The sequence below is a fragment of the Petaurus breviceps genome, unplaced genomic scaffold, assembly GCF_028583685.1.
Source record: "Petaurus breviceps papuanus isolate PSGF00001 unplaced genomic scaffold, PetGlider_PUasm1.0 181, whole genome shotgun sequence".
In the NCBI taxonomy this organism is placed as follows: Eukaryota; Metazoa; Chordata; class Mammalia; order Diprotodontia; family Petauridae; genus Petaurus; species Petaurus breviceps.
The window spans coordinates 3,627,360-3,651,695 of NW_027185784.1; the positions used below are offsets into that span (position 1 = coordinate 3,627,360).

The following is a 24,336-nucleotide window of genomic DNA, read 5'->3' on the forward strand; positions in this document are numbered from 1 at the left end:
TTTTTGCAGATGATATGATGGTTTGCTTAGAGAGCCCTAGAAAGCCAGTTAAAATCTATTTTAAACAATTAACAACTTCACCAAATTATGAGGATATAAAATAAACTTCCACAAATCATTAGCATTTCAATATATTACCAATAAAGTCCAGCAACAAGATATAAAAAGAGAAATTCCATTCAAAATAACCGCAGACACAATAAAATGCTTGGGAGTCTACTTGCCAAGACACACACAGGAATTATATGAACAGAATTACAAAACACTCTTCACACAAATGAAGACAGATCTAAATAATCTGGAGAAATAGCAATTGCTCATTGGTAGGTTAAGCCAATGCAATAAAAATGACAATGCTACCTAAATCAATTTACTTATTCAGTGGCATCACAATCAAACTACCAAATTATGACTTTATAAAGATAGAAAAAGTAATAAAATTCATCTGGAGGGGGAAAAAAGGGTCAAGAATATCAAGAGAATCAATAGGCAAAAAAGGTGAAGGAAGGGATACTAGTGGTACCAGATCTCAAACTGTACTACAAAGCAGGAATCATCTAAGAAGTTTGGGACTAGATAAGAAATAAAGTGGTTGATAAATGGAATAAATTAGGTACACAATATAAGCAAAAGCACAGTAACAGTATTTGATAAACCCAAAGATCCCAGCTATTGGGACTAGTACTCACTATTCAACAAAAACTGTTGGCCAAAATGGAATATAGTCTGGCAGAAACAAAGCATACATCAGTAACTCAAAATGAGAACATGGCTTAGACATAAAGAGTGATATCATAAGCAAACTAGCGGGGGTATGAAAGAAATCACTTGTCAGATCTATGGATTAGGGAAGAATACATCACCACATAGAAACTATAGAAGATCCTAAGAGGTAAAATGGATACTTTTGATTACAAAAAAAATCAAAAGGTTTTGCAAAAACAAAACCAATTCAGTCAAATTAAAACAATCAGAAACTGACAAAAAATTTTGCAGCATTTCTCAAAGATATAAAGAAGTGAATCAATTTATTAAAATAGGAGTTATTCTTTAACTGATAAATGCTCAAAGGATACGAACAGGTAGCTTTCAGATGAAAAAAATCAAATAATCAATAGTCATGAAAAAATGCTCAAAATCACTAGCAATCAAAGAAATACACATTAAAATAGCTCTAATGTAACACTTTACACTCACCAGTTTGGCTAAGATGTCAGAAAAGGAAAATGACAAACATTGGAAGGGATGTAGGAAAATAGGTACACTAATGCACTCTTGGTGGAATTGTTAACTAATTCAATCATTCCTGAAGAACAATTTGGAACTATGCCCAAGGGACTATGAAACTGCAATACCCTTTGATCCAAAAAGCAATAATGCTACTAGGTCTATATCCCAGAGATATCAAAGGAAGAGGAAGAGGTTCTATTTGTACAAAAAATATTTATAGCAGCTCTTTCTGTGGTGGCAAAGAACTGGAAACTGAGGGCATGATCATCATTAAGGGGTTGGCTGAATAATTTGTGGTATATGAATGTGATGGAACATTGTTGTGCTATAGGAAATGATGAAGGTGATGGTTTCAGAAAAGTTTGGGAAGACATATGAGCTGATACATAGCAAAGTGAGCAGAGCAAGGAGAATAACTGACACAATAACAATAATATTGTAAAGATAATCAACTATGAAAGTCTTAATCAAGATCAATACAATGATCCAATTTAAAATAAAGACATACAGAATGAAAATGAGAGTATAACAAAATTTAATGTGTCTCAGGTAAATCCAAGAAGCAGAAGTTTCAATCATGCTATCAGACAAGATTACAAAAAAACAAAACAAAACAAAACGCAATCTTGTCATCATTATTAAGAAAATCAAACAGGTAAATATATTTTACCTAAAGAAATCATAAATAACAAACCAATATCAGTACAAAACATATATGCATCAACTGTCATGCCATCTAAATTTTTATTTTTAAACTCTTTTTAGTGAACATTTTTTTTGTTGTTGCTTTGGGTTTTTTTTTTTATTTTTGGAGGGGGGAAGGCAGGGCAGTTGGGGTTAAGTGACTTGCCCAAGGTCACACAGCTAGTACGTGTTAAGTGTCTGAGGCTGGATTTGAACTCAGGTCTTCCTGACTCCAGGGCTAGTGCTCTATTCACTGTGCCACCTAGCCTCCCCCACCTAAATTTTTAAAGTTAACTGAGTTGCAGCATAACATTTAGCTAGGCAAATCTTAGAGAAAGATAATGAAAATAATAAATAATAAAAGGAAAAATAGAATTAAACCAACTGTTGAATTTAGAACTAAAAAATTTATCAGATCACTGGCAGGAAGCTAATGACTCCATGAGACATCAAGAGATAAGGAAGGAAACTACATCTTGCTAAAACATACTATAGATAATGAAGTACTATCAGTACTAAATATATATGTGCCAAATGGTATAGAATCCAAATTTTTAAAGAAATTAAATGAGTTACAGGAAAAAATAGACAGTAAAACTATACTAGTGTGGGACCACACCTTTCCCCTCTCAGAACTAGATAATTATAACCACAAAATAAACTAGAAAGAAATTAAAGAGGTGAATAGAATTTTAGAAAAATTAGATATAATAGACCTCTGGATAAAACTGAATGAAAATAGAAAGGAATATACCTTTTTCTCAGAGACATATGGCACCTACACAAAAACTGACAACGTATTGGGACACAAAAACTTCATGATCAAATGCAGAAAAACAGAAATATTAAATCCATCCCTTTCAGATCATATTGCAATAAAAATTACATTCGCTAAAGAGCTGTGGAAACATGGATTAAAAATTAATTGGGAACTAATCTAATCCTAAAGAATGAGTGGATCAAAGAACAAATCATAGAAACAATCAATAATTTCATTAAAGAGGATGACAATGAGACATCATACTATAATTTATGGAATGCAACCAAAGCAGTACTTAGGGGAAATTTTTGTCTCTAAACACTTACATCAATAAAATAGATAAAGGGCAGATCAATTAATTGGGCATTCAACAACATAAAAAAAACTAGGAAAAGAACAAATTAAAAATCCTCAGTTAAACCCCAAATTGGAGATCCTGAAAATCAAAGGAGAGATTAACAAAATTGAAGGTAAGAAAACCAGTTGGCTTTATTAAAAAAAAAAACCAACAACAATAAAAAAGATAAACCATTGGTTAATTTGTTTTTTTTTTTCAAAAGAAATAAAACCAAATTGCTAGTATCAAAAATGAAGGAGTGAATTCACCACCAATGAAGAGGAAATTGATGCCAATATTAGGAACTATTTTGGTCAATTATATCTCAATGAATCTGACAGTCTAAGTGAAAATGGATGAATATTTACAAAAATATAAATTGCCCAAAATAACAGTAGAGGAAATAGAATACTTAAATAATACCATCTTAGAAAAAGAAATTGAACAAGCCATCAGTGAACTCCCTTAGAAAAAATCCACAGGGCTAGATGGACTTGAAAGTGAATTCTACCAAACATTTAAAGAACAATTAATTCCAATATTGCATGAACTATTTGGAAACATAGGCAAAGAAGGAATTCTAACAAATTTCTTCTATGACAAAAATATGGTGCTAGTACCTGAACCAGGAAGAGTAAAAACAGAAAGAAAACTATAGACTGATTTCCCTAATGAATATTTATGCATAAAATTTAAATAAGATGCTAGCAAGGAGATTATAGCAATATATCACAAGGATCATACACTATGACCAGGTGGAGTTTATACCAGGAATACAGGACTGGTTCAATATTATGAAAACTAATCGAAAAGAGCATAATTGACAATATCGATAAGAAAACCAACAGAAATCATATGATTATCTCAATAGTTGCAGAAAAATCTGTTGACAAAATACAGCACCTATTCCTATTAAAAACACTAGAGAGCATAGGAAAAAATGGAGTTTTCCTTAAAATCAAGAGTAGCATCTATTTAAAACCATCAGCAAGCATTATATGTAATGGGGATAAGCTAGAAACTTCTTTCTCTCTTTCTTTTTCAGTTTGAGTTTTCTTCCACAAAATGACTAATATAGAACATGTATAACCTATATCAAATTGCTTACTGTCTCATGGAGGGTTAGTGGAGGGAAAGGATAGAATTTGGAACTCAAAACTTAAAAAAGGGATGTTAAAAATTGTTTTTACATATAGTTAGGGAAAATAAATATTATTATTAAAAGTGCTTTGGGGGGGATGGAGCCAAGATGGTGGGGTAGAAACAGGACTTAATGCACAGCTCCACTCCCACCTCCTCCAATACATGTAGAAAATGACTCTAAACAAACTTTACAGCTACAAAACCCACAAAGTGACAGAGAGAAACTAACCTCCCACTGAAAAGAGCCCAGCAGGCCAGCAGAAAGGGGCCATTGCAGAGCTCTGGGAACAGAGACCAGCCCTGAGTGAGCCCGAGGTTTTAGCCTCTGGGTGCCCCAACCGCGGCTAGAGGGACCTTGGGAGACTGGATCACCAGCAGCTGTGGCAGTTTCCAGAATTATCAACCCATAGATGCCAAAGAAAAAGTGAGAGGTCAGTGGACTTTGGGAACAGGGAGTCTGGGAGAGCAGTCCAGCCTCTGCCCTTGGAGGGAGAAGTGGCTGAGGTGCCACAGCCATGTGGCTGCTTCAGAGCTCCTGGCCTGCAGATTGTAGGGGGACCAAGAGACCAGTCTGAGGGGTAATCGCTCTTGCTTTAACCTGCTTGGATCTGTATCGCCGTCTAGGGTCGAGGTCCTGGGGTGCGTGACCAGTGAGCCACAGCATGTGTAGGTTTCAGAGAGGGCAGCCTACTAATACCTTTGGCAGCTGAGAAAATCTCAGTGATTTGGGACAAAGCTCCCCTCTCTGGAAGCAGAGTTCTACTGTGGCAAAAAGCTCAAAAGTCAAGTAATTGAGTGAGAACATGAACAAGCAAAGGAAGCAAAGCAAGCTCAAAAATCTGATTTTAGATTCCTATTTGGAGACCAAAAGGGTCAAAGCATGGAGCAGGAGGAAGACAACAAAGTCAGAACTGCTGTACCAAAAGCTTCCAAGAAAAATATGAATTGACTACAGGCCATCAAGGAGGTTAAGAAGGATTTTGAAAGCCAAATAAGAGAAGTGGAGGAAAAATTGGGAGGAGAAATGAGAATGATACAAGAAAATCATGAAAAGAGAGTCAACAGCCTGACTGAGGAAAATAATACCTTAAAAAATAGACTAACTCAGATGGCAAAAGAGGCTCAAAAAGGCGATAAGGAGAAGAATGCCTTCAAAAGCTGAATTTGACAGATGGAAAAAGAATCTCAAATGCTCAATGAGGAGAATCATTCCTTCAGAATTAGAGTGGAGGAAATGGAAGCTAGTGACTTTATGAGAAATCAAGATACTATTAAACAGATCCAAACAAATGAAAAAATAGAAGGCAATGTGAAATATCTCATGGTAAAAACCACTGACCTGGAAAATAGATCCAGGAGAGATAATTTAAAAATTATTGGACTACCTGAAAACCATGATCAAAAAAGAACCTAGAAATCATCCTCCAAAAAATCCTCAAGGAAAACTGCCCTGATGTTTTAGAACCAGAGGGCAAAATAGAGGTTGAAAGAATCCACCGATCACCTCCTGAAAAAGATCACTAAAAGAAAACTCCTAGGAATATTATAGCCAGGTTCCAGAGTTCCCAGATCAAGGAGAAAATATTACAAAGAGCCAGGAAGAAACAATTTTAATATTGTGCAAACACAATAAGGATAACCCAGGATCTGGCAGCTTCTACACTGAGGGACTGAAGGGCTTGGAATATGATATTCTGGAGGTCAAAGGAGGTGGGATTAAAACCAAGAATCACCTACCTAGCAAAACTGAGTATCATGGTTCAGGGGAAAATATGGTCATTCAGTGGAATAGAAGACTTTCAAGCATTCATGATGAAAAAAACAGAGTTGAATAGAAAATCTGATATTCAGATGCAAGAAGCAAGAGAAGCATGCGAAGGTAAATAGGGAAAAGAAATCATAAGGAACTTATCAAAGTTGAAATATTAACATTCCTACATGGAAAAACAATAATTGTAACTAATGAAACTTTTCTCAGTATGAGAATAGTTGAAGGGAATATGAATATATATATATATATGTATACATACATATGTATGGCTATATAGGAGGGTATATGGGCATATGAATACATACATGAGTGTGTGTATATATGTGTACAAGTATACATAGACAGAGGGCACAGGACCAATTGAACAGGAAGGAGTGATACTTAAAAGGTGAAATTGAGAGGTGAGAGGAATACGATGAGAGGAGATGGGGAGAGACAGAATGGGGTAAATTATCTCATATAGAAGAGGCAAAGGAAAACTGTTACAATGGAGGGGAAGAACAGGAAGGCAAAAGGGAATGAGTCAACCTTACTCTCATTAAATTTGGCTTAGGGAGGGAATGACATACACACTAAATAGGGTATCTCACCCTACAGGAGAGTAGGGGGAAAGGAGATGAGAAGGGGGATGATGGAGGGGAAGAAGGAAGTTGAAAGTGCACACTTTTGAAAAGGGACAGGGTCAAAGTAGAGAATGGAACATGTTGGGGGGGGGCGGGATAGGATGGAGGGAAATATAACCATTCTCTCACAATATATCCACTATGGAAATGTTTCGCATAACTTCACATGTACAACCTATACTGAATTGTTTATCTTCCCAGTAAGGGTGGGTGACAAGGAGGAAGGGAAAGAATCTGGAATTCAAATGTTATTTTTTTTAAATGCAACTGGGAAATAAGATATACAGGCACTGGGGCATAGGGGTCCATCTTGCACTACTGGAAAGTCAGAGGGGGCATGTGGGAGAATATAGGAGAGAGCAGATTGGGGGAGGGGGTATTCAGTGAGAACACTGTTTTGGGTTGGTGGGTAGGGGAAAGATGGGGAGAAAATTTGTAACTCAAAATCTTGTGGATTATGAATGATGTAAACTAAAAGTAAACAAAATTTAATTCAAAAAAATTAAAAATAAATAAAGTGCTTTGTGTATATTATTGTATTTGAGCCTCAAAGTAACCCTTTGAGATAGATGCTACAGGTTTTAGCCCAATTTTATAGATGATCAAATGAATGTTAAGTTATTCAGGGTGAATAATTTTTCCATGCTCCTATTCTTAGGATCAGAAGGAAGATTTGAGCCCATGTCTTTCCTGACTCCAGACTGAGCCCTCTTTCTCCTGTGCTAAATTTTCTCTCCCATAAAAGCAGAAACTGTCACTAAATCTAAAATAAGAGATTTGAGAAAAGAAGACACTCTGAGGAATACTTTACCTGCTCTCCCGTAGTTTCTGGATATATTTATACTTCTCAGGCAATGATCCATTGGATGCAATCACTGCCTAAAAGAATATGAAAGATATGTAATTATTTTATTTTAATTGGTTTTTTTTTTAATCTTAGACTTGTTTAGATAGGGAGCAAATGGGATTTGGGAGGAAAAAAAAGACATTTGCACAACTTACATCCCGGACAACAGGAGAGAAATTCTGACTTTCAAGAGGCTGAGTCGCATCTGATAATATCTGAAAGGCCAAATGAAACTGGTAAGAAGGTTTCCTTGTGTTGGCATGTGCACAGAAACATCTGTCAAAGAAGAAAGGAATTTGGAAAACCATGTTTTCGAAAGAGCACAGAATGTTCTGACTCCTAAGAATATTTAACCCTGCACTGATTTTTTATTATGATGTTTCAGCATAAATTCCAAATTTTAAACTACCAGCTGGTAACTATGGTAATATCACTACCTTCACTCTAGGCAGAGTTTAAAGAAAACAAAAACACCCCCCATCCTGGTTAAATGAGCTATATCGAGCTTGTTAAAAATAACAGCACAGGACTTAACCCTGACTACCACTTTGCCCTGCAAATAGTCACTACTTGCCAGTTTTAGTCTCTAGCAGAGAGAGTACAGTTAACCTGACAGTTTAAATTTTCCCAATGCCCTACTTCTTCTCCCAGGTCCTGGACACACAGAGACAGGACACCAGTAAAGGATTAAATGCCTTCATGAGGTTATATTTAAACTGAATAATGAAATACATGGGCCAGTGCCATAGTGGGTAGGTAATTCCATACTTCCTTCCTAAAATCTGGCAAGAGGAATCCAGAAAATAAAACTACAACCCCCAGAATCCACCTCTCTAAATGTATTCCAACTTAAGTTGTATCCAAAAATTTTAGCTTCTTAAATTCTAAGCACCCCGCCCTCTGAGATTAGGAGTAAATAGTACACCAAATCTCTAGTTAAGGGGAAAGGAGGCATTCCTGTGCCCCCTTATCCCATCCTAAGGTCTAGTTTAGCATCATCTTTCAACTGAGGGGTTGATAAAAGAGTGGGAGATGGTGAACAACCTCAGGGAAAGAAGCAATGGAATGTACATTTTAAATTTAGGTTTTCTGACTAATGAAAAACATAAGATTTGATGTCCATTTTACATTAGTATAGAAAGAGACATAGAAAGACAAGCCTGAATGAGCAACTCTATCTATATCCAATTACTTTCCTCCTAAAATATAGCTTAGATGTCTGTACTAAGAGAATGGAAATTTTTTTTGTCTTTTTGGAGGGGAGAAGGCAGGGCAATTGGGGTTAAGTAACTTGCCCAAGCTAGTAAGTCTTAAATATCTGAGGTCAGATTTGAACTCAGGTCCTCCTGACTCCAGTGCCAGTGGTCTATTCACTGTACCACCTAGCTGCCCCAAGAAATTTTTTTTTTTTGCTTTTTGGAGGGCAATTGGGGTCAAGTAACTCGCCCAAGGTTACACAGCTAGTTTTTTTTTGTGTGGGTGTTAAACGTCTGAGGCCGGAACCAAACTTGGGTCCTCCTTGACTCTGGGCCGGGGCTTTACTCACTGCCACCTAGCTGCCCCACCCTGACAAATTTTTATCGAGGAAAAGGAGATAAGAAAATCTGAGGTGTGAAATAATTTGTCAATACCCAAAACTAAGAGTAAAATAGAAAAGACAGACGAAAGGCAGAGAAGGCACAAATCACCACCATATCACCCTAATGATATCCTGTCTGGCTAACAGACCTTAGTCACTTGCCTTCCACTCCTCCAATACCACCATAAAACTATAACCTTACCATTTACATGCTGCCTAGCTCACTATTTAACATTCTTCTGCAAGCAAGGCATGTTTAGAATTTAACAACAACAAAAAAAGGATATTTGAAAGAAAAGAGGAAGGGCACAGGCTAGGCTGCAAGTTTAGCTTTGTTGCTAACTACTCCACCATTTTATAATGGTAGCTCCCAAAAGCTGTAGCTCTAATGGAAACCTACCCAGCTTTTAAGGAAAACTTCTTTAACTCCTGAAGTTGAGAACCTGGGCCTATTATCCCCAGAGACAAAGTTCTACCAAGAATCATGAACAACTATGGTTATCAAACCATAACACAAAAATAGATGGGCTTGGGGGAGGGTAGCAGTGGTGGAGAGGTCCTTTCTAGCCAAGCAAACAATGATTAAGCAGTATAATGATATTACAGACACTAACCACTAACAAAGGTATAAAATCTCTGACAAATACTCTTCATAATGAGACTAAGGTCATTTAATAAATTACTAAGAAAAAAGATCCAATTTGATTTTCTCTCTTTATAATACACTAAACCAGATGAGAAGGGTTTTTAAATGACCCAAATGGTCTGGGTATCACTGCCAATGTGACAGAGAAAAAGGGAGAGGTGGGAGCGGGGAGAAGATGTGAGGGAAAGAGATAGTGAGCATGGGGAGATGCGGGTAGAAGGAGAGATAGAGAGAGGGAGGGAGGAGAAGAGAGAGGGAGATAGAGAGACTCCAATAGATCAAAGGTATATTCTTATTTTATTTTTAATTTTTTTGTGTGGTGGGAGAAGGCAAAGCAATTGGGGCTAAGTGACTTGCCCAAGGTCACATGTGTGACAATGTGTGACACAATGTGTCAAGTGTCTGAGTCCAGATTTGAACTCAGGTCCTCCTGATTCCAGGGTCAGAGCTCTATTCACTGCACTACCTAGGTGCCCCCTTTTTAATTTTTTTAACTTCTTATTTTGGTCAAAGTTATATTCTTAATCAAATATGCTTTAATGAGAGACAACGATGATCATATCAATAGTAAAGCAAGAAAAGTAGAAGACTGATACTGTAAATGTTTACAAGTAAAACTGGGAAAGAAAGGAGAGAACCATAGAAGATTTCTTAGATGGAAAAGATTAGCATATTCATTACAACTCTCCAGTTTCCATTCAAAGTGATATTCCCATTGTTGAGTTCACCATTCTGCTTACCATTTCTTCAACATATGGAAAAAGCATATCTCCAAAGCATTCTGTAGCTTCTATTGGGAGCTGGGCTGGTAAATTGTCAATGGAACACATCAGTATCCCAGAGCCTTCAACACTAGAAGTAGCAAAATAACTGATTTATATATGCAAAAATGACCAGCATACCCAATACCACTCCTCACATTAGTATGAATACCATATTATATTGGACCGGCACAAAACCATGTATGTGATAAACAAGAATAAAAATAGTAGACACACCCTCTACTAGTAATTTTTTATACAACAATCTCCCATTCATATAAATATTGCATATGTATTTAAAAGTTGAAATGCTTGTGTTTTTAATAACTTTATATTTAAATTTATATGAACTTCAGAAGAGTCAGCATGGTTTGCTAGGTAGGACACTGGAGATAAGATCTAGACTGACAATCAGCTCCAACATTAACTGGCTATGTGATGGTACATGTAAGTTATTTTTTCTGTCTCAATCTCAATTCCCTCATTTATAAAATGGAGGCAACAGTACTTTAATAATCTAACTCACAAGGCTAAAAAAGTATTTCACAGACCTTAAAGCATTACAACAAATGTGAATTATTCCCTCTTAAAGCCTCACAGCCTTTAGCATGTCTCGACTGTCATCAAAGGGTCACACATCAACACTAGGAAGTGCTATGATGATGTACTTTGGACGATTTTCTCCTTGTGTTCTAATAACCTAACTGAAATGTTATAAATGTATACCCCCACTCCCCTCGACAATTCAAAAGACTTTAACTTACTTAGTTTAACAAACTCACCTGTCATGAATAATATGCTGGTCAGCATCGTACATACAAAAGGGACTATCTATTGTCGTACACTCTGTCATAAATTCTATAGAGCCTCCTGTGTCGGCTGAGATGTCGCATATGGCCACAAGTCTGAAAGACAGGGTACTCATGTACCTTACTGCATTGTCAAATGACAGCTGCCATCAATACTAAAAATCCACAACAACGACAAAGGATTAGATAACTTTTTTTTGGAGGGGGGAAGATAGGACAATTGGGGTTAAGTAACTTGTCCAAGGTCACACAACTAATAAGTGACTGAAGTCACATTTGAACTCAGGTCCTCCTGACTCAAGGGCCAGTGCTCTCTATTCACTGTGCCACCTGGCTGCCCCAAGATAACAACTTCTAATGTGCATTTCCCAGCCCTTTATAACCGAATACTGAGGAGAACAAAACAAAACAAAAAAGAAAACCAAGCAAGGAAAAGATTACTGGGAGGTTCTTCTTAAAGGAAGACTTATTCTCCTCAACCACAACCAAAATGAGTCAGAGATGGATCATGCCTTTCCTTAGAATTATCTTAAACAAAAGAATAGCACCTAGCTATACTTCTTGATCAATCAATCATAAACAGATTTATTAAGCAATTACTATGGGACAGGTACTGTGCTAGGTGCTGGGGAAGAGACAAGCAACGCCCCTTTAAACCATTCCCCTCACCATCACCTAAACAACCATGTTAAACCCCTACTCTCATCACATCATCTCTTTTCTTCATATCCTGTTGATAATGAGGATCCAAAGAAGGACGATTTTCACACTATGGTCTAGAAGGGAACGACCTCTAACAGTCTGGCTGCCACTGACCCCTCGAGGTTTTATGTACCACGGTTTCTCTATGCCATCCTTCTCTAATCTAATCAATCAGGCTGGTCTATCCAACGTTCTTAGAATATATTGCGTTTTTCTTCCCCATCTTTGTTCACAATGTCCCCTCTCTCTCCAGAAGTGTCCTTCACCCTTATGTCTGCCCAAATGAATTCTACCAATCCAGGAAGACCCAACTCATTTTCTCCCTAATCTATGAAGTCTTCCCTAAGCAGTCCAGTCCACAAGGCTCTTCCCTTCCTCTGAACTTTTGTTGCACATATTTTGACTGTACAACTCACTTAGCATTTAATGTTGATTATCACGTTGTGCTACTTATCTTTCTTTGTGTGTCTATGTTTTACCTCCCCAAATAGAGTCTGATAGTGACTGAGGGCAGGGATCCTATCTTGTACCTTTTTACCCCTTAAAGTACCTAGAATGGTGTTAGAATAGCTATTAACTATTATTATTAGAGCACTAAAATAGTATCTTGAACACTGTGAGTAATCAATAAATATTTGGTAAAATAATTCAGCCCTAGGATTCACAGTAGCATTATCTAAATTTGAAGATGGAAGATGGAACCCAATGAAAGTTCTGCTACTTTTCACTTTCATTGCCATAGGCAAGTCATTTTTAATTCCATGGGCCTCAGAGTCTTTACCTGTAAACTGAGGGGCTGGATGAGTCAAGGCCCTACCTACTACAAGCCAATATGAAAAATTCATTAGCCCTGAAGTATAAATGATCCTTACACTTTCTGGAGAAGGAAGGAAGAGGAGGGACTAAAAATTAAATTAAAAATAAAACAAACGCTTTAAAAACAATTTGTAAATTTCATTTATAAAGACAAAACCCAACAATAATTAAAACAAAACAAAAGATACTTACTTGTGGGGCAAGGAAGGGCAGCCCTCAACAGAAGCAACTGAGGATTTGATTGGAGCAAGGAGCTTCTGAGCATCTTGTCGGCTCAGCAGCCGAGGAGTGTCTCGTTCCCAGTAGATTCCATTAATTAAACAAGTAGTGTATGGGGCAATCTATGAAGTAAATTCCAAGACACCCTATGAGATATAGAAGGTAACCTATATTCATAAAAGTACTCTAGATGCAAATTGTCAACAGCATATCCAGGAACTAGCTTTTAAAAATTGCTTTTAAAAATGATTTGTGTTGACATCTTCTGTTTTCATATCACCTTTGTCTGTAAATATATCCCTTGTCCTTCCCATACTTAAGGGTCATCTCTTCTAATAAAATTTGTTAAAAGAAAGAAAAGAGTAGTTCAACAAAAGCAATTACCATAAATTGTCTGACAGTATATGTAATATTCCACATGCATAATCCCCCACCTCTTCAAAAAAGGGAGAGAAATACAGGTTCTCAACTCTTCTCCAGGGTCAAACTAGGTCATTATAACTCTTAACATTATTTCTTAATGCGTCTTTAGTTTTCATAGATCATTGGTCATTCCTTCTTAACAACAACAACAACAACAACAGAAAACTGGGCAGGTTCTACCATATCCCAGGTGGCAATAGGAGCTCCGCATGAAATAAAGCTTTGGGGTCCTTTTTCATTTTCATTCTGTAATATCATTATTTAGTAGGTAAAAAACAGGCCTCTAAATCAAGAGCCTGGCATTGTATGCTTCCTCAATTTCTCTGGGCTCCATTTTCCTTACCTGCAAGATGGGGATAATATGTACCCCATTCCTCACAGGGATGCTGTGAAGATTAAATCAGATAACAACTGTAAGCACTGTGACTTCCACAGAGAACGGTGTATACATAGTATTTACAATCATAAAGTTCCAAATGCACTCAGTCATCATTAAAGAGAGCTAAGAGTCAGACCTTAGAATTTTTCAGTCTCACCTTCTTTCATTTAGAAATTGCATTTGATGTCACATCCTACATGACTTAGAGAATACTAAAAACTATAACATGACAAACACAGTTCAACATTGGAATCTAGAAAATGACTGCTATCTACAAGAACCCTCAACTGAATAAAAGTTGTTCTTCCTTCTATAAACACGTGACTGCTAAAAATTGCCCACATAGCAAAAAAGAGCTATCAGTCACAAATGAAAGAGCAGACTTTCTCACATGACGATGCTGCTAGTTTCTTCCTATCATACATTTTGGCTTTTGTAAGATTCCCTCTGCTAGGGATGGGTTTGCACTGGCCCACACACATTATTTTTAACTCAGTGCATCCACATAATCGATGGCATGAATTAGCAAGATGGCTCAGTGGGATTAGGAATGCAGTCGGTAACTTGTCTGCACAAGGATCAAACCCATGACTATGGCTATATCATGAATACCATGCTTAAAGTCAGCCAGCCCAAGTGAACCACGGAAGGCTACAGTCCAAGGTAAAATGGTGCTATCCTGAGGTAAAAAGACAGAATCAAAGAAAGTAATTCTGACAGAGCCCTGCAGACGGAAGCCCCACGAACTATACCAAAGAAAATTTCAGCATTCCTAATGCTAACCAGCTACTTCTAATGGACTCGAGAGTTATCACATTTTAATCAATTGATAATGGGGACCAAAAATTTATTGACATCCTCCTAACTGTTCTTGCCTAAAACTGCCTTCCTCATAGCAAAAATAAAGCATCTCCAGAGCCAAGAAACAACAGATTAGAACACTTACATCAGTGTTAAAGCGAGACGTGTAGAGGTGAGGATATTTGTCATATTCTACAGGGTCATACACCCCATCTCTTTTCCTGACAAGGTGATGATGTCGACTTAACACTGTCCCATACACTTTCCTGAGATCTAGCAGAGAACAGGGGAAAAGGTAAAAGAAATAACAACAGCAGGCCTGTGGCTTATAATAATAAGATACCATGATATACACAATTAAAAAAAACATAATAAATATACGCAATGTATATTTGCATGGTGTAGTACAGAGGTTCCAAAGGGCAGCACAGAAAATTTATCAAGGAAATATGGGGAATATTTGGCAAATAATCATACTATCCTATGACCTACAGTAATAGTGTTTTTTTTAATTGTGGATAGGCAAGAGAACAACTTTTGGGTATTAAAAAAGGTGTGTGCTGAATGTTTCCCTCATGAAAAATGAATCTTTTATTTTATTTCTGAACATGATGAACTCTAGAATTTCTTTCCTTTCACATTGAAAGTACAAGGAGTTTTTCATATTGAAGGGTACAAGGAGTTTTCTAGAAGCCAAGTTGACATGGGACCTAAAAAAGATTGGGAACCATCAATCTAATGCATAGGAAGCTTTGTGGAAGGGAACACCTGGGTTCAAGTCCCATCTCTGACAAACTTTCTGGGTATCCATGTCCTAGGCAACTCTCTAAAGCTCCAAGTCACAAATCAAATGCTGATATACTGAAAAGAAGAAAGAGAAGGAGGAGAAGGAGGAGAGGAGGAGGAGGAGGATAATGAGGAGAAGGAGAAAGACAAGGAGTAATCCTTGATTACCTCCACTTTGGGAAACTTCTCTTAACTCATGTGGCTCCACAAACTCAGAAGGGAGTTCATTGAAGACCTCCTGGGCACCCTGTTAGTGACAACATGAGCATCAATTAGGCAAGCCAAGCAGAATAAAAAATCCAAGGTTACATAAAAACACATACACAGGTAAGTACAGGTTTGTGTTCCATGAATATGGCATCCTTTCTTTTCCACCTCTGGAACCTAAACTAAATTACAACATAGCAGCAAGGTGATGTGATGGATACGAACACTAGATCTGGAGTCACAAAGAGTTCAAATTCTGCCTCAGACACTCATTAGCTGGGTAATATTGGAAAAGTCATTTAACCTCTCAGATAGAAATAACAAAGCTTACATGTTTATCTCACAGAGAAATGGTGATATCATCATAAAAAATCCTCTTAAGTTTGTTTGAGGAAAGTACTACTTGTAACTAGCAAAATTATAGATTTTTCTTGGGAAATCTCAAATCCCATCCATGCATGTTTTCTTTGAAAACACTCGTGGAGGAGAAAACTTATTAACTCCATTTCCCAGAGGAGAAATATGTACTTAAATATGACAAGAGTCAGCACTGACCCTAGTGAGATGGACAGTCTTCTCCCTTACTGTATTCCTGACTTGTAGCCTTTGGAAAAGAATGCCTCAGTGTAACTTCTAAAGGTGCTACTGGTATGCTAGTACAAACTAGAATGGCTGTCATATCTTACCAATGACATATAAAAATAATGTAATGTAGACCCCCAAAATCTTGGAATCTTTTAACAAAACTAGGAAGACATGAAAGCTAGGGAGAATGTTGAATGGATCATTAATCTTTAAAATTGTAAAATATTTCTAAGAGAAAGTTAGGACCATGGGAAAATGAGAAAGTAGAATACTCTGGTTTCCCTGCAATATCAGAATCTGTCTAAGCTAATTAATAATAATAATAATAAATGATGTAGCACTTACTATGTACCATGTTCTATGCTTTACAATTACTATGTTATTTGATCCTTACAACAACTCTGGGAGGTATGTGTTATTGGCATCCCCATTTTACAGGTGAGGAAACTGAGGCAGGTAAGTGGCTTGTGCAGGATCACCCAGCTACTGGATATGAACTCAGCTCTTCCTTACTCCAAGCCCATAGCTGTCCCTAAGGTGGGAAAACTAGCTAAGGACACTAAGACACATTTCAACAATATTCCAATGCAAAGAGTCTTAGTATTTACCTTAGACACATTGCCAGTGCCAGTGAACACAAATGTTAAAGGTCCTATAGATTTGGGCATCAGTCCTAGAGAGATTTCATAGCCAGCATCACGTACAGCTTGCACAGCCTGACTGCTGTTCCTGTAGTTATGGGCCATACCAATATGCTGAAAACAAATACATATGATTCACATAAGTCTGTACACTGAAATATTTTATTTTTTCAAAGTGTGAAAAGGGATTCTAAAGAAAAAAAAATAATAAAACTCACCATAAAAGGTGTGTGATGCCCCAAGGCAAGGAACCTTAAGCCCATTCCATGTAAAATGTTGATCATCCCTATTTCAGAATCAGACCAATAAAAAGATGAGAAGATTAAAATTTTTTTGAAACAATGTAGTTTCCCCTCCCCCCAGCTTCTTGTATAGTGTCTTATACAAAGTTAGCATTTAATAAATGTCTGGTGAATTGAATTGCACTTTCACTAAAAATTCCTAATTTAAAAAAATACTGGATTTGCTACAAACTCGGCATTCATTCATTCATTTAATGAAATTTCAGTATAACAAAATAATTTTAATGGTTATGGTCATAATAGGAATTGCCCTACATGCTCAGAAAGGTGAACAGTTTCTTAAGTGTAAGATCATTCACTACGTGTGAGGCAGAAGTTCTGTGAAAAGAGAAGTCTGTATGGTCAAGGAAAAAATGAGTTAAGTATAGTAGTATACATATATGTATATGTAGTATATGATATGTGCATATGTAGTGTATATATGTATATGTAGTATATATAAGTATACAAAATGCAGTCCACATGGCCCTCATGAGAGCATTACTAATTTGGAAAAAAACAAGACTCTCCTATTATTGAATTTCCAGTAATAATAATAGCATAAGATTACCACTGAACACATGGGTATTTCTCAACCAATGTGTCAAGCCCAAAAGGTGAAAAGATCTAATTTTTATGTTCTTAAATAAAGGAACTTCTCCTTTCTTTGGGCCGTTCTTGTGATTGTTCCTTCCCCAAAATTGCACCCCTTCTTTTTACCCTTTCTTCCCCTCTTCAGCATGCTGTTCCCATACATACTCAAAACAGGAACTCTTCTTAGAGTTCGCATTAAAAATAAGCAAGCTGAAGTAGGTTATGTGAGCTCACCCACAGCTATGAAATGACCACTATTGTTCTTTCTTCTTCCATTTTTGTATTGAAACACGGGCTTTGATATGTAAAAGTTTTCCCCACCACTTTCAACATTGCAAGCAGCAACACACCTCCAGGCAAATTTTGGGACAGTTTTGGGACATGAATATTACACGTAGACACAGACACAGACACAGACAGTCAGACACCCAGACACATAGACAGACAGACACACACACACACACATCTCTCATGCTTGGACTGTTGCAATAGCCTGCTGGTTGGGCTCTGTGCCTCAAATCCCTCCCTACTCTCGTCCATCCTCCATTTAGCTAACAAAATGTTCTTCCCAAAGTATGAGTCTCACCATATCACAATGTTCATCCATACCCACCGTCCCCCCATTCAATAAACTCAAATAGTTCCTTAAATGTCAAGGATAAAAAAAAAAAAAAAACATCGTCTGGCTCTTAATAACCTTGTCTCCCCTTACCTTTGCAATCTTGTTACACCTGATTCTCCTCTACCTTCTCTAAGATCCTGAGACACTAGCCTCTTTGCTGTTCCTCCCACAAGATACACCATCTCCAGACTTTATGTTTTCACTGACTATCCTTGTGCTTGAACTTTTGTTCCTCATCTCTACGTTCTGGCATATCTGTATTCCTTTAAGCCTTGGCTAAAATGTCACCTTCTGCAAAAAGCCTTTCCTGGTTATCTTTAATGCTAATGCCTTCTATCCAGGGTTGTTTCCAATTTATACTGAATATATGATAGATGCTATATACAGATATAGATATAGATTTATATCTAATCTATATAGATCTCAATCTTTATATAGATTTATATCTAATTTATAGATAGCTATAGATATCTATCTTTATATAGATTTATATTTTATTTATAATTAATTATATAAATTTATTTATTATATTTTATATAGATTTCTACACAGTTGTTTGCATGTGGTCTCCATAATTAGACTGTAAGCTCCTTAGAGGCAGGAACTGGCTCTGTGTTTCTTTGTATGCCAGGACTTAGCATTGTGCCTAGTATACAACAAGAACTTAATTAATGCTCGTTGAATTGCTGACACACATTCACATTGATCAATACAGGAGGTTTCAAAATATGCCTGCAAACCCTCATATACATACCTGCCACACCTGCCCATTGTCCAAAGGCCACCACACGTGTTCCTTTATGATCAACCATTTTCTCATAATCAATAAGCCTTATTTCCTAAACAAAAAATGCCCAGTTAGATGTGGTTCACATTTAACGGCCAAGCCATACAAATGGACAACTCAACAGTTTGGGGATTTTTCATCACAAAATATTCCTGGATCTAATAACATAAACTTCTTAGTCAATCTGGCTTCAATAAAGGTTTTTAGAAGGTTCCATGTGATAATACAACCACAGTAAGACACCATGAGTGAGACTAAATGTGATAAATGGCACCCACATGGTACACAAAAAAATAATAAATTTAAAAGTAACACCTTGGCAATACGCATTTCAGTATCCAAGTCAATCAGAAAGGGGATGTTCTTCCTAAGTTCATTAACCAAAGTATGAAATAGCTAACATAGCTTATCTTAAAATGAGGAAAGTCTAGCAAAAATACCTCACATAAAGCCTCACCAGATAATGTAATTTAGTCACTAGTCTCATAATGTCATATGGCATATAATTTCAATAGTAACAGCATGAAATATGATAGATTGTTTTCTCTCACTAAGCTCTCTTTCTTATCCTTTGCTCCTTTACCTTTTTAGTAAAACATTATTGTCTTTAGCTCAAGATCTTTCTAAATGAGTTAAAATACCTGATGCACAAAATACTCTTTGGAACAATGCAGTTTTATTACTTTGGATTACAGCAACTCAACTTCACTATTAATAAAATGCTGCTATGCAGAGGGTAGACCTGATCAGCTTTAATATATATAATAATAAATATACATTGTTTCAAAATGGGTGAATTTCCAGTACTTTAAAAGACTTCCCACGGAAGATAATAATAATAATAATAAAACTAACATTTACATAGTGCTTACTCTGGGGCAGGCATTGTACTAAGTGCTTTATAAAATCTCATTTGATCCTCACAACAATCCTGGGAGGAAGGAAGGTGCTACTGCAGGTATACCTCATTTTATTACGCTTTGCAGATACTGCTTTTTTTTTAAACAAATTGAAGGTTTATGGCAACTTTCATTTACCAAGTTTGCTAGCACCATTTTTCCAAGAGCATGTGCTCACATTGTGTCTCTGTAACACAGTTTGGTAATTCTCAAGAATATTTCAAACTTCTTCATTATTATTATATCCGTCATGGCGATCTATGATCAGTGATCTTTGATGTTAGCATTGTAATTGTTTTGAGGTGCCATAAAGCATGCCCAAAGACAGAGAACTTAATCAACAAGTATTTGCATGTTCTGACTGCTCCACTGACCAACCGTTCCTTGTCTTTCTCCCTCTCCTCCAGCCTCCCTATTCCCTGAGACACAACAATATTGAAATTAGGACAATTAATAACTCTACAATGGCCTCTAAGTGTTCAAGAAAAAGGAAGAGTTAACTGATGTGGCAAACTTCATTATGGTTTTATTTTAAGAAATTGCTACAACCACCCCAACCTTCAGCATCCACCACCCTGATCAGTCAGCAACCATCAACTCTGAAGCAAGATCCTCCACCAGCGAAATGATTAGGACTCACAAAAACCCAAATGATGGCTAATACTTTTAGCAATAAGGTATTTTTAAATTAAGGTATGTACATTTTTACAACATAATATTGCATACTCAACAGACTATAAACATAACTTTTACATGCACTGTGAAACCAAAAAATTCTCATGACTTACTTTATTGAGATATCTGCTTTATTATAGTGGGCTGTACGAGGTATGCCTGTATTACCCCCATTTTACAGATAAAGAAACTGAAATATAATGACTTACCCAGGATCACACAGCTAGAAAGTGTCTGAGACAAGATTTGAATTCAGACCTTCCTGGCTCCAGGCCCAACACACTATCCACTGCACCCCCTAGCTGCCCCCGATAATCTTGTTTATATCATTATTATTAGACTGAGAACTCTCTTTTACCTTCCTTTGTAGCCCAAGTGCTATAGACACATACCTAGAACACAGTAGACACTTAAGAAATATTTGTTGATCGATAATCAACTAAATTTGCCAAAGCAACCTCCAAAGATGCTAGAAAGGCAAACTTCAGGGAAGGTTTGTCCAAATTGTTCTCTTCAGGGAAAGTATAGAAAGCACGGACATTTTTGCTTTTGTATCCTAGTATCCAGAACAGTGCCTTGTGAATTTTGTTGTTGTTCCAGACCTATGGGTCTCTTCATGACCCCATTTGGAGTTTTCCTGGCAAAAATACTGGAGTGGTTTTCTATTTACTTCTCTAGCTCATTTTACAGATGAAGAAGCTGAGTCAAATAGGGTTGAGTCACTTGGCTTTGTATATAATGGGAGCTAAATAAATATTCGTTCATTTGAATGTGGTATGAATTCCCTAGGGCAATTAGGTGGCACAGTGGATAGGGTACCAGGCCTAAAGTAATAAAGACTCATCTTTGTGAGTTTAAACCCAGCCCCGGACATTTACTAGCCTTATGACCCAGGGCAAATAATTTATCCCTGTTTGCTTCAGTTTCCTCTTTTGTAAAATGAGCTGGAAAAGGAAATGGCAAAGCACTCCAGTATCTTTGTTAAGAAAACCCTAAATGGAGACATGAAGAATCAGATACCACTGAAAAATGACTGAATTACTGAATTCCCAGTGAATAAAAAATCAAAGTAATATAGTTTTATTATGTTTTATTATAGTTTAATTAATTAATTTTTATAAGTTTCCCTTGTGTATATATGACATATAATTCCCTTCTTGATTTTAATGTGTGCTATGCTTGCCTAACTCCAACTTGTTTTCAGATACTAGTAAAGTCACACTTTAGTGACTTTTAAAATTTTCTACCACCCTGGTAAACAGAGAATTTTGAGGCAGAAATGTACTTTCCCCCATGAATTATGACATATTATACAATGCAGTATAGTGGAAAGGTCATTTTATCTCTCTGGATCTGTTTCATCTAGAAAAGAGGAAAAATTGGGTTTTAAGGAGTACTAGCGCTCTAAAATTGTAAGATTTTAACTACTAGCACTTGATCAGTAGACTATTGAAGTTGGCCATAAAAGCCACAAAGGCTTTCTATAATCACTACAAAAATAAGAAAGCAATAAGCATTTTTGTACTTTTTTACAGTATAATTAATCCTCACTCCACAAAAAAAAAGGAACTTTGAATATATTCCAGGATATTGAGCTGGTTTATCTTTTTTTCTATAAATTAATAAAAGGCAAATTTCCTCTTATTAGTAGATTCATGTTATATTAAGATTTACTTCATCTTAAATCCAAAGCGAATGCTCCAAAATTACAATGAACAAGCATGACCCTAAAGAAGAGATGTAAGAAGTTATCTCCAAATTTTTTGCAGTGGTTGGAGATCCTCAGTTGTGGAACATTGCATCTGTTATCAAACTTTTTTACTGTTTTGACTGATTTTTACTGATATTTGTCTCTTCTCCCTCTTTCTTCTTTTTTTCCTTAAAGATACTTGTTGGGGCGGCCAGGTAGCACAGCGAGTAAGAGCACCAGCTCCAGTGTCGGGATGACCTGGAGATCGAATCCCGGGCTCAGACACTTAGCACCCACCCAGAAACACCTGGCCATGTAACCTTGAGCACGTTAACCCCAATTGCTTAGGGGCGGCCAGGTGGCTCAGTGAGTAAGAGCACCGGCTCCAGTGTCGGGATGACCTTGGGATCAAATCTGGTCTCAGATGCTCAGCACCACACCCAGAAATAACTGGCTATGTAACCTTGAGGAAGTTACTTAACCCCAATTGCTTTAAAAAAAAAAAAGATACTATTGTTTTATGGGATGAGTTTCTGGGAGGGGAGGGTAAAGATATTGGGAAAACATTTAAACAATGTATAAAAGATAGCCATTAACTTTATTTTTTGTTGTTCAGTCATTTTCAGTTGTGTCCAACTCTTCATTACTATTTGGCATTTTCTTGGCAAAGATAGTGGAGTAGTTTGCCATTTCCTTCTCCAGCTCCTTTTCCAGATGAGGAAACCAAGGCAAACAGGGTTAAGTGATTTGCCTGGGGTCACACAGCTAGGAAGTTTCTGAGTCCAGATTTGAACTCAGGAAGATGGGTCTTCTTGACTCCAGGCCCAGCGTTCTATCCACTGTGCCCCTTAGCTGCCCTAAAATTTATTTAGGAAATCTAAAAAAATGACAGTACAATGCATTTAGGTAATATAAAAAGATATCCATAGCATTTGTTTTTTTTTTTTTAAGATTTACCTGTTTGGGTTACTAATTACCTGTCTTAGAATCTCATCCAACAAGCTCATATTTGCTTCCTGAGCTTTTATTGTGTGAGAGAAGAATGCATAAGTCTTCTTTGGCATTAATTTTTCTTCTGGAGGCCTCTTAACTCCCACAATGAAGCAAGCCTCAGAAATATCTTCCTGAAGAATGCCACCAGCTTTGACATACTCCTGCGAAGACAATTTGGGGGGAAATGTATTGTATTTCTTCGCTGCATGCAATTTTTTCCTTAATCAGGGTGAAAATCAAAAGCATTATTATCACTGAAGCAGTGGAAATGTTAAGTTAAGGTTTCTAGGTTTAAGTGGATTAAAACAAGCAGGAGAATGACTATTTCTTAGGTTATTACGTAAAGCAAGAAATAATGGTAGGTCTATAGGTGTTCCAGCTGAGAGGCAGCCTGATGTGGTGATAGACAAATTGATGTAATTTTAAAAGTACCTAATTAGAGTCGAATTCTTCTGGGATCAAATCCCCACTCTAACATTTAATAGATGTGTGACCTTAAACAAATGGCTTCATCTTTTGTGCCGCAGTGTGCTTAGCTGTCAAATGTACTGCATATTCTACCTATCTCCCAAAGTGATAGGGAAGAAAGAACTTTACATAAATTCCAGATGTGTAAATTAGGATCATCCACTGTCTTTGTTATGAACAATTAGCCAATCGATTAACTGTGCAATTTAAGAAGGGCTTTCTGGGATTGCAACTGCTAGTCCATAGCATGGACACTGAGTCTCTCTCTTATGTGAAACAATATTATTGTGAAAAGTATATCAGTGAAAAGACACAAAATACATATTTTCAATTTTATTTATTGCAAAGAAATAACTCTTTGCATTTAGTCTTTTGGACAGTCTCATGACTTGAAGCTAGAGGTCACTAGGTGGTACAGGGCTGAACCTGGAGTAGGGAAGACCTTAGTTCTAACGGACCTCAGACACTCAGTATTTGTGTGACTCTGGGGAGGTCATTTAACTGCTTTCCTCAGTTTCTTCATCTGCAAAGTGGGGATAATAATAGCACTTAACAGGGTTGTTGTGAGGCTCAAATGA

General features: G+C 36.9%; 1 protein-coding gene across 2 annotated transcripts in view; it reads right to left on the reverse strand.

Annotated features, from left to right (window-relative positions):
- The window catches only part of AASS (aminoadipate-semialdehyde synthase), an 83,398-nt gene that overhangs the window by 42,060 nt on the left and 17,002 nt on the right, over positions 1–24,336 (reverse strand). For both annotated transcript variants that reach the window (XM_069087105.1, XM_069087106.1), the window contains exons 3-13: positions 23,275–23,451; positions 19,001–19,085; positions 16,968–17,035; positions 16,717–16,863; positions 15,485–15,563; positions 14,676–14,803; positions 12,901–13,049; positions 11,164–11,286; positions 10,361–10,472; positions 7,551–7,610; positions 7,360–7,427 (exon numbers count right to left, since the gene is read on the reverse strand). In XM_069087105.1, coding sequence (XP_068943206.1) covers positions 7,360–7,427; positions 7,551–7,610; positions 10,361–10,472; positions 11,164–11,286; positions 12,901–13,049; positions 14,676–14,803; positions 15,485–15,563; positions 16,717–16,863; positions 16,968–17,035; positions 19,001–19,085; positions 23,275–23,451 — 1,196 coding nt within the window. The remainder of the gene's footprint in view (positions 1–7,359; positions 7,428–7,550; positions 7,611–10,360; positions 10,473–11,163; positions 11,287–12,900; positions 13,050–14,675; positions 14,804–15,484; positions 15,564–16,716; positions 16,864–16,967; positions 17,036–19,000; positions 19,086–23,274; positions 23,452–24,336) is intronic.